General features: G+C 50.4%; 1 protein-coding gene across 6 annotated transcripts in view; it reads right to left on the minus strand.

Moving 5' to 3' along the window:
• Positions 1-15,592, minus strand: part of pnt (ETS transcription factor pointed) — a 109,297-nt gene that overhangs the window by 13,940 nt on the left and 79,765 nt on the right. For 5 of the 6 annotated variants that reach the window (XM_011156178.3, XM_011156179.3, XM_011156175.3 and 2 more), the window contains 2 exons: positions 13,038-13,241; positions 8,261-8,527 (listed from right to left, as the gene is read on the minus strand). In XM_011156178.3, the coding sequence (XP_011154480.1) occupies positions 8,261-8,527; positions 13,038-13,241 (471 nt within the window). The remainder of the gene's footprint in view (positions 1-8,260; positions 8,528-13,037; positions 13,242-15,592) is intronic. The other variant, XM_011156180.3, reaches the window with a different exon arrangement.

Here is a 15,592-nt window from a genome sequence, read left to right on the forward strand (position 1 = left end):
GAGGAGGCGAGCAGACCGGATGTTGAGAGGCGAGGCAACGGGGGTTTCTCTGTTCGGCGGACGGGCTCGCACGTGATGCAGAGGGGACCGGAAGCGCTCACTCCCCTACGCCTCGTGCCTCTCTCTCTCTCTCTCTCTCTCTCTCTCTCTCTCTCTCTCTCTCTCTCTCTCTCTCTCTCTCTCTCGCTCTCTCTCTCTCTCTCTCGCTCTCTCTCTCTCTCTCTCTCTCTCTCTCTCTCGGCTCATATAGCCCGGCGGCAATAGTAATGGGACTTACGAGGGCCGCACAATAAGAACGCGCGCGCTTTTACCGTTCACGCTCGACGCCGCCCGCTCTGACAGCGCGTACGCCGCTGTCTCTATTTTCTATTCGGGCTAGGATCTAATTGATCGTCCTGCACATCGCGCGCGACCGCACCTTCCTTCTTCCACGCGCGACCAGGGACACGTGTCGTTTTTTTCTTCTTCTGTTCTCCTTCGAGAGAAAAGCGTCGTGAATGATCTCGAACGATCATTCCTTCAACCCGTAACTGCTGTTCTCCGGTCAATTTGACCATTGCACTATTTGAAATTTAAATAACACGGTTAATTTTCTAGTTGCGTATTCATCCGTCAGTGTATTTTCTTACATTCTGAATGTCAGTCGACTGATATACGCGCAGTTGTGTGGTCGTGTTATTTGTCAGGATATTCATCAATTCCGTTTCCTACCGGTGAATTTGATCGGTGAACAGTGTGCGCGTTAACTTAAAATGGCTTCACAGCAGTTACGGGTTAATTGTCGATGCGCGCGACCGCGCGGCCGATGGAAGGGAGCTGGGACTTTCGTATTATATATTGTGAATTTTTGGACATTCTTAACATCCAATCTCGGATAGAAAATTCTGTCTGCGCTGAGAGAATATAATTCTGAACATTCGATATCTCTCTCTCTCTCTCTCTCTCTCTCTTGCTAACGTTTCGAAAATATAAATTATTATACAGTTTATTACATACAGATGCCAAGGGTGTATTCAATATCCAAGTTGTCGCGCGAGTTGCAGGCGTATACTTTAACCAAGTCCTCGTGTGTGGTGAGATTAAGACGTTTTTTTATCTGTCGTTCAGAAAAAAATCAAAAAGGACATGTAGTGAGCCCGTTGCGACAAGAATCGGTATAACGTATGGCGAACTAGTCTCGCAAGACGATCTGGTTCTCTCCTCCACATCTGTGCGATTCTCCTTCTCTCAATCGAGACACTCTCCAAGTGAGCAACAATGCGCGGCGAAGCGGTTCCGAGGAGGGGTGCATTTACGGGTGCATTAAGGGAGGAGTACTCGAGGACATTATAAAACTATCTTGCCGTCTCGGAGTATTGGGGTAGGTTCCCTTCCCTCCCTTTCCTTTTACTAGAGCCCTGCCCCGACTTCCGGTTGTAACGTGAGCTCCGAATATCGCTCCGGCTTTTTTTCCCTTCCCCCTCCCCACCTTTCCTCCCTTGCCCACCTTCTCGTTTTTATGCTCGTTCCTTTCATCGCTCCTCGTTTACCTCTTTCACGGTTTTACATTTTTTTCCCTTAAGATTTTTACGCTCGTAAATTAAAGGCGTGTGTTATCATGGCGTCCCAGTTGCCGATTATCTCAATTTATTTATAAATTTATCTACAAACGTATAATCGGTAAGGATTTGAGAGACAACACAGCGTCTGCGATGAACGATTCGATCCGACAGGCGCGTGCGTCACATGCGAAATGAATGACTTGAAAATACAAGACGAAGACAACGAACTCTCTTTATCTCCTCGTCTCATCTAAACCTGCGGCTGGATGCCAGATCACTTACGATGATCAGCCATCGAAACGCGACCAATTACGCGGCTGCTTCTCCACTGACACATTTGCACAGCGATAGCTCGCGGCATTCGTAAGCGCAGTAACGCGCATCGAGCGATTCTTCAAAAGTAGAACCCTGCCTCTAGAACAGAGCTCCGAAACACTTACGCCATTTGTAGGAGAAACATACTTTTCCATTTCCGGCCGTTCGTATATTTATCTTACGTTCATCGTGGCATGTGTGTACGAAAACCTTGACGATCACCACGACGATGACGAGACGACGACGACGACGACGACGACGACGACGACGACGACGACGACGACGACGACGACGACGACGACGACGAGGAGGACGATACGCACGAACGAGAAAGAAAGGACGAAAAAGCACATACATACGTTACACTCACGCACACACACACACACACACACACATACGTAGAAATGCCACACGGTCGTGTCACGAGTTCTGAATGAGCAAGAGGCTTTGTAGACCCTCGAGGCGCTGTACGAACTATGAATGAACGAGTGAATGAATACAACCTGTGCCAACTACCCCCCTGCCCTTGCCTGCGGCCCTCCGGCCTGCGCGTTCCTTTCTTCCTACTTCTGTTCACTCGGGCCTTACGAGGGCCTCTACGTCTAGCCCTAGTCGTCCCTTACATCTCTCGTTTGTGCCCGGCCGGTCCAATCGTATAGCGCAACGATCCAATCGTATAGCGCGTACTCGCGCGACACCCCGTATATATCGCGGGTCTCCCGGCGCGGGAGATCGCGTGGCTTTACCTCATTCGCACCTTCCAGCGGTGTTCCGTTTCGGAGTGTGTTATTACGGTTTTATTGCGGTTTTATTGTGGCGCAAATGTTGAGCACCTCGCGACTGCGAAATACGCAACTATAGTTACGTATATCAGGTACGCGCCGGGGAAGCGGCTGCAATTTGCAAGATATTTCGGCCCCTCGCAGGGAGTGCAGGGAGAAGAAGAACGTGGCGTGTACGTTCGAGGGAAATGTACGCGCTAAATAGATATACAGAGTCGTCCGAGCGCAAGCACGTTACACGAATTCGAAATCCGGGCGAGTTTCGTCAGGGGGAACGACGCGATTCGCGAGGAGCGTTAGAGAAATAGTACACTGAGAAGGAATCGTGTTAAAATTAAACAAATATTTGTTCGAACACGACTGCGAATACATTTAAACTCAAACTAGGCGACTAATTCCTAAAATGAAATACAGAGGTTCTCTCTCTCTCTCTCTCTCTCTCTCTCTCTCTCTCTCTCTCTCTCTGAATGTAAACTTTTTTCTTGAATTTTCGAAAACAATTGCTTAGTTTAAATGTATTCACAGTTCGTATTTGAACAAATATCTGTTTAATTTTAATACAATTTTTTCTCACTGTATATAGGAATAGTGAAAAAATAGTTTACGATTTGTTGACGATTTGCAACGGGACTTGGAGGAGATGGATGCCAGCGAAGAGAGAGAGAGAGAGAGAGAGAGAGAGAGAGAGAGAGAGAGAGAGAGAGACCGCGCGTTCGAGCTAATTGAGATGAACGATTACAGGTGACTTTGTCTCGTGCAGAGTCGGCGGTCGGTTCTGCCGGGCGGATTTTTGCAATCCGTTTAGGACGATTTCGAGAATGTGTGGCCGGCGCGCGATAGTAGCGCGTGCTGTCCATGAAGACAAGCGCGGCTTGTCGCGCACTCACTGCTTCGTGTCACGTATCGCGTCGCACGTGCACGGATCCACAAACACGCGTTCGCGCGAGGCCCATGTGCGCGTGTGCATATTATGCATAAATTAACGAGCCGCGCGGAGACGGAGCGGGTGGACGGAGAGGGTCGGGATCGGGACGGCCGTGCGCAAAAGCCGATGCCGATGTGGTTTACTGACACGACGGCCAAAAAAGGAGCGCCGGCCGTGACGCGATTGATGGCGTTTATGGAAAAGGACAGGTTAGTCAATCGCCCGCCGGCGAATACAATGATTATTTGTTAAGCAACCCTCGCGTCGTCATAACGCGACGAGATATAACCGACGGCGGCGGCGGCGGCGGCGGCGACGGCAGTGGACGCCGCGCGGGGCATTCTGATCGGCACTGTTTCTCTCCTTCCTCACCTGTCGCGCTCTCTCTCTCTCTCTCTCTCTCTCTCTCTCTCTCTCTCTCCCCTTCTCGCTATTTTATCTTTGTACATACGCCTTGTCGATCGTTAATCCGATAAGCGTCGATCATTCGAAATTCTTCTCGCGCAGAAAATCTTTCTAAAAAAGGACGGGGGGCTTTTCTCCTCGTTCTCCACGGCCGTGTGTCGTCTGAGGGAAATTTTTCAAACGCCTCGTCATCGAGGCGATACGTGAATCGAAATCAGTCAAATGGGTTCGCAGACCTAAGGTGAAGCGGACTAATTATTAATCAAATTAGACGCGTACCGCTAAACCCGTCGTATAGCACATCTGAAGTTTGACGCGATACGTTTCTTTCTTTTTTCTTTCGTTGTTTTTTTTTTTTCGATATGAGTGGTGCAGAAGGAAATTACAAGAAGACTGGGTCGGGGGGTCATCGTGATGACGGGAAAAAGGCATTCGAAATTCAACACGTCGATTCATTTTTGCAACGGTACGCAGACGGAAATGACGAGCGGCAGACTAGATTCTAAATAACAGCGCGCGGTACGTCGCGGTTCCGACACGAGGAGGTCGAAAGCGAGGATAAGCGAGAGTCGAACCAGAGACCTCGAAGAGCTGTGATACATAACGTAACAGTGCTTTAGCAAGCAGAAATAATGAGTCTATTATACGGCCGTCTGTGTTGGTCGCTGTGTAACGACGCGTCCATTGGACGCGTACGTATGGTTCGAGCCGAACGTCTTCTTCTCAGGGAACACCCGAGTCGCACGAGCGAATATCAGTCAGCGGTTGTCAAGCCTCCTCTCGAATTCGCATTCGACACCGTACCCGACACTTCGACTTGGCGCTCGGCAATTTCTTCACCCGCGGACGTCCCGCCTCTTCCCGCCGGATAAACAACAAAAAAAGGAAAAGTCTGAAGAAGAACACAGCTACGCGCGCGCGCGCGTGTGTGTGTGTGTGTGTGTTGCGCCGGCCATGTTTACGCGCACATCCTTTCTCCGGACTAATTCCACACACTCTTGGCTTCGGCTCGAAGAGAGTCGAAGAGAGGCCGCTTCCTCTCAGCTTCCTCCCAGGCTTCGTATATCGCGCGAGCAGAACTGCGAGCACGGATTTATCTTCCGAGTATGAGTCCAAGGCGGAGGGAAAATGAAGAGAAAAGGGGTAAGATACCGTTTGTGCAAGGAGGGTTCCTCGTTGGCTAATTGCTTCGGTCGGTTCCAGCGGCGTGGTGCTCGTTTCATTCCATTCTCCGCGCAGTGAGACGAGAGTGATCGAAATCGGCGAGGGATACGCGGCGAGCGCATTCATTAGCACACAACGTACACCCGCACACGCACGCACTCATACGTACGTGCGTGAGTGCGTGTACGCGCTCGCTCGCGCTATATCGAAGTAGACGCACGAACGGCGTGAGCCGGCGCGGGCGAATCGTCTCTATTGTCCGCGGCGGAGCGTGTAGAGGGCCCCGAGAGACTTTCCCTCGTTCACCCACGGTCACTGCTGCGGTGACGTAAGGCCCCTCGCTAGGTAATTGTTACCTATGCTACGAAGACTCGCTTTATAATGTTCTCCGCTTCGCTCCGCTCCGCTCCGCTCCGCTCCGTTCCATTCTATTCTGTTCCGTCCCGTTCTATTGCGCGTGCCTCCAGTCTGACATCAACGCACTCGATTGCACGACGCACGCGTGTACGGCGGCGGCGGCGGCGGCGGCGGCGGCGGCGCACGGATTACGGAACGATACCGCGGGGCCCGATAATCGGATAATCTCCCTCCCCCCTTCGTGGGGAGCGCGCTCGCGCCCGCGAGCGGAACCTCAGCCTCGCTCGCGGCGCGGCGGCCGCAGAGACTCGACTTTTGTCTCGACTGTTCTCTTTTTCTTCATTTTCTTTTCACGAGATTGATATGCCGCGAGGCACGCGCGGCGAGACGAGAAACGAGAACGAGTCGTTGTACTCGATCGTAAATTCATCGTATTTCCGTTTCCGCGCGATTGTCGCCTCTCGAGATGACTGGGTCTGAGACATTTTTTTCTCTATCGAGATTCGCATGTTGATTGTTTTAGGAAGGGCCGTTTTCGTTATTTTAAAGTCTTCAATTTCCCTTCCAATTACAGTACGGCTCCTTAATTTTAATCGAGAATTAATTTAAATTCCGAGTTAATTCCAAATTATTCCAATTTCTTTATTGTGTATATCGACTCTTTCATTCCAAGATCCAAGATCCAACTTTATTACTGTGTCGCACGCAGAGTTTTATGACAGAAACGAAAAGACTTTCTCCGGTAACCCCCTAATATATTAATTGTTAACAGAGGCGCTCCAGACGCGAGAGAGGAGAGCGATCTACACGCGGCATTTGACAATGGCGCGTCGGCGTAAAACATTGCGAAAAACGCAAACTCCGGGGAGAGTCGATTCGTCATACAGAGATCTCGCGGAGTAGATAAACACATATGATATGACGAAAGTAAATCGGTCAAAGCCAGATAAACGATCGGGCATTAGAGGCTACCGTAAACTGGGTCAGTTATGCATCGGCAATGCATTGTGCAAAAATTCTCGCACGTCACAGGAGGCGCAACGGGGGAAATTTTACACGCTCGTTGCGTCAGCATTAGCATTGATATTTTCACTCGCGGTGGCTCGCTCGCTCGCTCGCTCGCTCGCGTCGTAAAGGAATTAAAGACGAGTTTCCGTTTGCCGAGCAGCGCGCGGCGCGATTTCTAGCACGAGGAGCACGCGTTGGCTAATGCATGCGCTTTAATGAGTTCCGTTATAACTGTGCATTCTCATTATTACACGTTCGATCGATAATTTCGATGCGCGCGTCAGGCCGCCACGTGACACCCTCGCCTCCGTCGACTCGGACTCGGCTCGTCCGCGCGATTCATGAATCGCCGCGACGGACAAGTCGCGGTGGAAACGATCGCACGGACTTTCTGAATGGATCGAGTTGAAAAATGAGTCTGAACGCGCGCCGCGAGTGCCGCGCACTTGCGTCACTCCCGATGTTATCTGCAAACCATTACACATGGTTGTGGGATAGCTTGTTCATTTGTTACTCGGCTCGGTGTGTGCGAAGGTATACACTGAGCCGCCGAGATATATCTCGGAGCGTTCCGCGGGCTTGCCCGAGAGAGCCCGCTGAGAAATAAAAGAACGAGTTTCCCAGGTTCAATGATATATTTTCGTGAACAAAAGAGCCGGCGGACGGGTCCGGGGAGCAGCGCCGAATGAACTTAACGCTCGATGTCGAAAATACCGACAATGTACAATGTACAATGCCGATACAGCGCAACGATGATGACGTATCGTTACTAATTGATATCGAGTTTTAATGTTGATGTTAGCTAGTAAGCCGTTTCGCGGCTTATCATCGAGTGAACGTGCCGACGGAAAGTCGTGTTCCTCGAGCGGGTTTCTCCGGGTCAGAGCATCCCTCCGATGAAGCGTTTCATTGCCTTTGTATTTGTATCGCAATCCCGACACAGAGAAAGAATGGGAGAAGGGGGAGAGAGGGGTGGGAGGGGTAGGGAGAGAAGGAGAGACCGGACAATTGACGATTCGATTTCTAGGCGGCACATCGGTGAAATCGCGACTTGTCGCTGGCGCGGTGCGCGCTCGGTACTACGATGACGAAGAAACGTTAAATGAGAAACGAACGGTGACGATAATGAGGGGTTTGTGTTTGCAACACGTGCAAACACGCCGACCTGAGAGATGTTATCAGCCACCCTGACGTAACAATGAGAAACTCCTCCACCGAGTCGCAACGCTTTCGTTCGTACTTGCAATCGGGGAAATAAATAAACCAGCTTGTGTCGCGTAATTTAGTAGCGCCTTGCGTATGCACGCGCACAGTTATCGGTATCGAGAAGGAAGAGCCCCCGGGGGAGGGGGGGGGGAGGGTGGTGAGGAAGCAATAGAGAAGCTCGTCGCTTATCTGTCCTTGCTGCGCATGTGGTCTTTGCGCGACGGACGTTTGTTTAATTTCACAGCCGCGGCGCAATTGTTTTCTTCTCTTTTCTCTTTTCTCGTCAGAGAAAAGAAGCATCAGATTTAAGAAGCTAATCAGAGATCCAGAGATGCACATCTCGTTTCGTCGCTCTCGAGGTGAATTTCCTCCCGAGAATGTAATTTCCTTCGGTCGAAGTCGACCGAAGGAGGGGCGGGGGAGGGTGAGAGGCGCGAGGAGATATCGAAGCCAACCGAGAAGATTTTCCGGTGGACGCACGCACCCCCTACACCTGTAGCCCGCGAATAATCCCTCGGCCGACGGAAGCGGAGGAATGGAACTAAAAATGAACTTACCATCGTTATGATACTGTCTCGACGACGGCAGGGACACCGCGCCCGAAGAGGGTTGTTGTATCGGGGGTTGTTGCGTAGCGCTCTGAGGAGGACCGGAGGAGTTGTTCGAGGCGGTGGAACCGGCGGGCGTCGGTGGGTTTTTATGTTCCGATGCTGCCACCTGATGGCCGCCCTGGTATCCCAAAAAATCACCTAAATCTGGCACGCATACGCTTTCATACAAGTTCGCCGGCACGTTCTCCAGAGAGGCCTTCGCTGCGTCGACATCTAAATGTAAAACGGAATAAATCCTCAACGACGGGTCGCTCCTGTTTCGCATGCGTTCGAGGATGCGCGCGCACTCGCTTCGTGTTTTCCGTGTTACCCTATCGAACTTATCGGAGACGTCCCGTTTAAAATTACACTGTTCGAGCGAGTCGAGACGTCCCGCCTCGACGCCTAAAAATGACCTTTTACAGCTGAAACCACAGCCGAAGAAGAAGTTTGAGAGAGAGATAAAAAAAATGATCAGATTCGTTGGTTGACATTATCGGTTGCGTAAGAATTTAATCGATCGGAATTTTATATTACTTGTTACTTTCATGGCTTATATGTATCATTTGCGATTCCATTTTATCATACGCGGCTTGCTTCATAGCGAAAATTGTGTACTCTGACAGTTAAGACGGTTAAGTAATTTGGATAACGAGAAGTTAGAAAAAAGTGAATAATAAAGAGACGTATGGAAAGTATGGATGGAAAAAATGAAGGGAGGGAAGTAGAGTAGAAACATAAGAAAAGAATGCGAGAAAACAAAAGGCACCAAGAGATTAGAGGAAAGGGAATTACGGAATTAGAGAAAAGATGATACGAGAGGTGGTGGGGAAGTGGAGAAAAGAAAGGAAGAGAGAGAGAGAGAGAGAGAGAGAGAGAGAGAGAGAGAGAGAGAGAATAGAGACGCACGGAAAGATTGCCAATGGAAAGAAATAATTACGTCTGCTGCAAAGATACATGTATTTTTGTAGAGTTCTTTAGAAATTATAACTAGACTACAGTTAGCTAGATGAGGACGTTGTTGCGGACGACGTAGAAAAAAAGGAAAGCAAAAAGCGAGCAGGACTGCTACTTTCAATCGTAATAATTAAGTCTTATCTCCGCGTGTGATAAATGCGTTATCGCAATGGCGTGCTTGGTCGGTGTGCTAATTTTCTGGTTAATTATGTCGGAAATAAAAATGTGCATTCTTGTCATCGTGTTATTCCCCGCAGCCGCGATCGTTGCGCGCATCGCCAAGTGTAATCGTGATTAACGATCTCGCGCAGTCTAGAGCACTATCATCATCGCGACCATATTGCGAAGGAGACGTTTTACCATCGCCGTGATTCATCGCCGCGGTGTGTTTCTGCGTTTCTAGGAATTCTCGCGCGCGGCACGCATACAATTGTGCGCGGACTGAAAATGCAAAGCGCCCCGCAAAAATTCCCAGGGCGTTTTTCTTTTTTCATTTCCCCACCTCCCTCGCACTTTGTTATGCTTCGCTTTTACATGCAAATAAAACTGTGCCGCACTTCCTCCGTGCCCCGTCAGCGGCCGCTGATTTTCCCCCTCGTCTCTCTGCGCTCGAGTCTCCGGCACATTGTGAAGTTATTGCGGTGCGCGCGGTGCGCAAGTTTTATCGCAAAGTGACATCGAGCAACGAGAGGATTCCGCCGGTCGTCGTCGTCGTCTTTGTTGACATCGTACGCGAGGCGTGCTTCGTGTCGTCGGGTAATTCGCGAACGCGTAAGAGAAGAGAAAAAAAAAGAGAAAGAAAGACAAAACACAAGCGTCGACGCTCGTTTGGCTCGTCGACGCTTGTGAAACGGCGTGCATTAATGAATTTCGCCGCGAATCCGATCGGTATCACCGCGACAGGAAGATACAACTTTTTAGTTTCTACTTTTTTACAACGCAAGAGCGTTTCCTAACTTCCGTTCTCATTCGCGGAATCAAAGCGATTACCCACGTCGTGTCGCGACTGTGAGCGAGCGAGCGAGCGGGCGAGCGAGCGAGCGAGCGGGCGAACGAACGAACGAACGAACGAACGAACGAACGAACGAACGAACGAACGAGCGAACGAACGAACGAACGAACGAACGCGCGTACGAGCACGCTAGGCCTCACTTAAATTACCGTCGCCTCGGTCAGAGATCACGCGGCGGCCAACTACATCGTTCACAATTCGTAGCACAATAATAAATTGCGCGCGGCTCGGAATGTGGAAGGCAACGCGGCGCTTTTATCCCGCTCTTGCCTCGTCGCTCCCACTGTAATTACGAAAATGCCTGCGCCCTTGTTCTTTTTTTTTTTTTTCTTTTCTCTCTTTTCTTGATACGCGAACGCACGGGACGCGACGTTAATCGCGGCGCGGTGAAACGGTAAACGGACGATTCCTCTACGAAATCACACAAAATTGCAAAGCACGTGTTATTTTCTTTGTTTCTCGGCGAGAGAAGCGATTTTCGAGCGTCTGTTCGGGATACGAAGTACCTCGCGTGTCACCGCCGATTTGTAATTTATATTTTATCAAACGACAGATGTGGAGCTCTCTGGCTGAGACACGAGATATGAGATATGAGATACAAATTATTTTTTATTGGCGCACGACGCAGTTGCGTCGATCGTCGAGCTTAACGTCAAGGACAACTCGCCGCCGCCGGCGCGGCGGCGCTCGTATCACGCTCCCTTTCGGCACGAGGAGAGGGATTACGTATTCGAGACGAATCTCGGGTTTTGTGCGGAGAGTTACCGTTAACCGCTCGTCTGAGATCGCGCTAGTCGATTAAGTCGATGGTTTTCGCCGATGATGAGGCGACATGAATAATCGATAAGGAAGCACGGGAGTTTCGCTTAACGGGAATTAAATCACGAAGCGGACCTCCGCTTCCTGCCGCACGTTATTTCGTACGATCTACACCCGTATTCCTCAGCTCTCCTCCTCCTCCTCCTCCTCCTCTCTCCTCACGTCTATGTTCCTCTTTCTCTCGCTCCTCTCCCAGCCTCTCCTGTCTCCTTTCCGTCAACCACCGCGATCCTTCAGTACTTCACGTGTCTATCTTTCGTTTTATCTTCCCCCTCCTCCTCAGCTGTAATTGCTCCGCATGTGTCTTGTATCATTAAAGATAAAATTATCGTTATCTCCGCGTTACCGCCGATAATCCGATTGCGCAGGAAGTACACACCGCTCTTCTATCTTCTGTCTTAATGTTGCGTCTACCAGTGTCGAGACCGTTCTCCAAAGCGGTAGCGCTAATCCAGCCTGTGAGCTAAGACTCGAGCAGACCCCGCCCGCCACGGAGGATCGAGATCGTAAGACGCACAAATATTTTCCCCCCGGAGTTTCTGCCGGCATTGTCGGCGACGCGGGGCCGATCGTGCGCTGCGCGCGTTCGCAGCGCGACCGTAAACTTGACTTGCCGCTTTCAGAGCGCGGCCCATAAAGGAGCACACGAACGATCTAATAAGAGGGACCCCGAAAACGAGAGAGCTGCGGCCATTGACGGGCCACGTCGCGAGATCGAAATTCGAGTGAATTCTTTGGTGCACGCGAGTAATGCGTAGCTCCCGAAGAGAGAGAGAGAGAGAGAGAGAGAGAGAGAGAGAGAGAGAGAGAGAGAGAGAGAGAGAGAGAAAGAGCTCTCCTAAGTGGCCAACGGCGCGCTGCAGCGTTTTCGGCGGCGCAGGATATCCGGGATGAGAGTTTCTATGGCGCGCTCTCTGTCTTTCTTCTCCCGCCCTCCCTCGCCCCCTCCTCGCCACTGCCGCTTCATTCTCTTCGCCGGTACACACACCCGGGTGTGTGTACCCGGTAAAAACGAGGCTCGGGGGGGAGCCTCGTTTCAGCGCTACGAAACGGGAGATACGACGGAGGGCGCGCGAGGGTGGAGGAGAGAGACGCGAGATCGCCACCCGCGCGCACCGCCCAGTCGCTCGCGGCATTGTTCAGCGGGGTCTCCTTTCTGGCCGCGCTGCGCCACCGAGACATCGCGATTTTACGGAAATTCGATCGGTTTTGTCGAGCCACCACGACGGAAGGTGGCCGCCGCCCGTGCAAGAAGAGCGCAGCGCGCGCGCGCGCGCGCGCGATGCTTCTCGCAGGTACCGTTCAAGCCCGCACTCGCAACGCGGGCTCTTCGGCAAGCATCGAGCGTGGCGATTAAGGTGAAGACAGGTAGAATGAACGATCTCGAGAGCTTTCGCCAAACTTTCTGGAATTCTCCTCGGGAGACGAGAGACCGTAGGAACCGACGCGGACGGTCTCTCGACGAAAAAATCACGCGCGCTCGTGACGCCTAAACGCACGACGGCTAAAATTTCCGAAGGCTCAACACGCAAGAAGATCGATGCAGGATGCGCAACGCTGTGCGTTATCATCAGCTGTTTCCCTCGATATTGTTGCCGTGCAATAACAACTTACAACAATAGAAAAACTTTGTGTTATTTTTGCACGTTGAAAGAAAGAGAGCGAAAGCGAGAGAGAGAGAGAGAGAGAGAGAGAGAGAAGCGAGAGAGAGAGAGAGAGAGAGAGAGAGAGAGAGAGAGAGAGAGAGAGAGAGAGAGAGAGAGAGAGAGAGAGAGACACGGCGGAGAAAAGGGAAACGGCTGGACGACCGATCGAATAACTCGAAATTAAATGAAGATTGTTCACGGACGGTACAGTGCTCTTCTTAGCTTCAGTCTCAGGACAGACTCGCTGGGTGTCCCGTCGGGCGGAAAAGCGAGCGTGACCCGCTAATTTGTGCGCAAGAGGACCACGTACCTTTCTGCAGGATCTCGAGATGCTCCCACAGGATGTCGCCCATGAAGGCGGGGGCACGTGCTAGAAAGGACTCCTTCCCCATGGCACAAATCTGCTTGCCCGTCATGTGCTGCCACGGCTGCACGGCTACACCCTCCAAGGAGAATTCTCCGATGGCCCAGTGTAACCAGTGAGCGACAGCTGCTTCCGACCATTGCCTCGGATCTGTAAAATAAGGGTCGGATTGTTTTTCTTCAGCAGCTACCTAGGCTAGGTGGAAACTGCTGTGTCCCAAAGGGATTGTCGCCATGGATCTTATCTTTAGGCTCTTGTGATTTCGGCGATAAGGGATTCTTCTCTTTAATGACTTTCCTCGTTGATTATTCAAGATGATGATTAGTCAAGGGACGCTAAGGATCAACTTTTTAACAGATACGTCGGTAGAGGTCAACGTAAAGATAAGGTCAGCTTCTTGTCCGTTGATAAGTAAACTTAGACAATATCTCATCACACGTGACTCTTGGTAGATTCATCATCATCAGGGAGGAGCCAATCGCACGAGTGTGCGTCTATCGGGAGGGCAGTAATTTTGGAAAACTCGCACCACCCACGTGACCCGACAAGATTGCTCTTCGAGAGACTGATAAGATTGAGAGTGCAAACGAGCAGCTTTCCTCCTCATATTCGCAAAAAGAGCGAGTCAACCCATCACGGACGACCGTCATGTAGAAAACATGTTTGCGGGTTGTCACGGAGGGAATTGATGTCTGCAAAATATCATATAGTCAGCGTATTGATGTATGTTTAAACTTCTCCAAGCGCTTCCCCGAGAGCTCGTTATTTTTTCTTTCAATCTGTTTGATACTTTTTTTTCTTGCCGATGACGGTCATCCGAGAGCGAGCTCGTTAAGAGCGACCGAGTGTCATCGAAGACGAAGCAAGCGTTATATGACACATGTTCGGTCGACGGCGTCGTCGATCGTTAGCCGGGCCCTGCCATCTTTGGTGGCAGCAATACCGAGAAACATCGGAATGTCCCATTTGAGGTGCGCGCCCATATTTGCACGCGTGTCTTGCATTGTTTCGTGGTATCTCGCTGCGTAAAAGTACAGTTCGGCTCATAATGCAAACAGCGCTTGCCGACGTAGCGACTTGCTAATGTACTTGCCTCTCGCTCTTTTACAGTTTCATAGCCGTCCTTTGGCTACGCGACGCGAACGACACGGTCGAGAGGTCCGAGGGATCTGTCGCCGTGAAGATCTTCATCTCGCGATAAAGAGGGTGCCGTCGCTCGGAGAAGCGAAATTTGGAATTCAATTTCTTCCTCATATTCTTCCTTTCTTCCTTTCTTCCTTTCTATCGATGCAGACACGGTGCAGACAATGCGTCCAATAGTGAATTAATCATAACGATGTTAAAAGACGTCCGATTGTTCTCTCGCAAGACGGTAGGAACCGTTACACCGAATATACGTATATATTTGTGATTATATCGGCGAAAGCGTATTTCGATTTCTTCGAAACATTCTTCAAGTACAAATCTAGAAGTTTGGGGAGAATGATTTGACGACGAGGACGACTTATAGGACGCCATCATTGTGAAATAACGAGTTCCTTTATACGAGCGTACTTTTGTATGAGGAAGTGTGAATAAATTTTTAAAAATAGAATTTGCCCTCAAGGACGACTTTCGGCGATACGGTCTGCTCTGTGACATTCATAAACGATACGTGACGTAGAATGCAAATCTTATTCGATCCCGACGGAGTCACATGGCGCGCGGCCGATGTTATTCGCAGAATCGATGAGGCACGGTCTGAATTGACGCGTGTCTTTTGCTCGCTCGCGCGCGCGCGCGCGCGCGGATAGGATATAAATATAGAAAAAAAGAAGAAAAAAAAAAGAAGAAGCAAGAGCGAGAACCGAGGCAAGAGGTGTCTAACGGCACAGCACGGCATCTTCAAAGCGACCGCCCGTGTTTGAGGATCGCACCGATATTTGCCCAACTTATTTCTTGTCAGCGTTGTTAGCAGACTTTACACTCTCTTTCTCACTTCATTCCAACACAAATCGACGCACGTGCGCAACGCTGTGTGTTATTAGTTGCTCCCTCGGTATTGTTGCCGTACAATAACACTCTGTGTTATTTTTGCACGTTGAGAGAGAGAGAGAGAAAGCGGAGAAAAGGGAAACGACCGATCGAATAACTCGAAATTGAATTAAGATTATTCACGGACGCTACAGTGCCTTTCTCTTTATCGATATATCGCTTTTGTGTTTCATCTTTATTTCCTCCTCCATCTCGCTTGAGCGAAGGTGCACGGTAAAATGAGGTGTTTTGTGTATTTTGTCGCTCGTGAAGCGTGCGGCTCGACGGTACCTGCACGTCACAATGCCGAGGGAGCTTGAAAAGTGTCGGACGACAAAAGCAATTAAAGCCATCGATTCTCAAACATAGATAACGAACGGGTGCCACCTGTCTCCCCTGTCTCCCTCTCTCTCCCCCTTCGAATCTAAAGTTCCGGCTGTGATTTCGAGATACCGATCGTTTGACTTGCGCACCTATTACAACACCTT

This window comes from Harpegnathos saltator, unplaced genomic scaffold, assembly GCF_003227715.2.
Source record: "Harpegnathos saltator strain DR-91 unplaced genomic scaffold, Hsal_v8.6 scaffold56, whole genome shotgun sequence".
Taxonomy (NCBI): domain Eukaryota; kingdom Metazoa; phylum Arthropoda; class Insecta; order Hymenoptera; family Formicidae; genus Harpegnathos; species Harpegnathos saltator.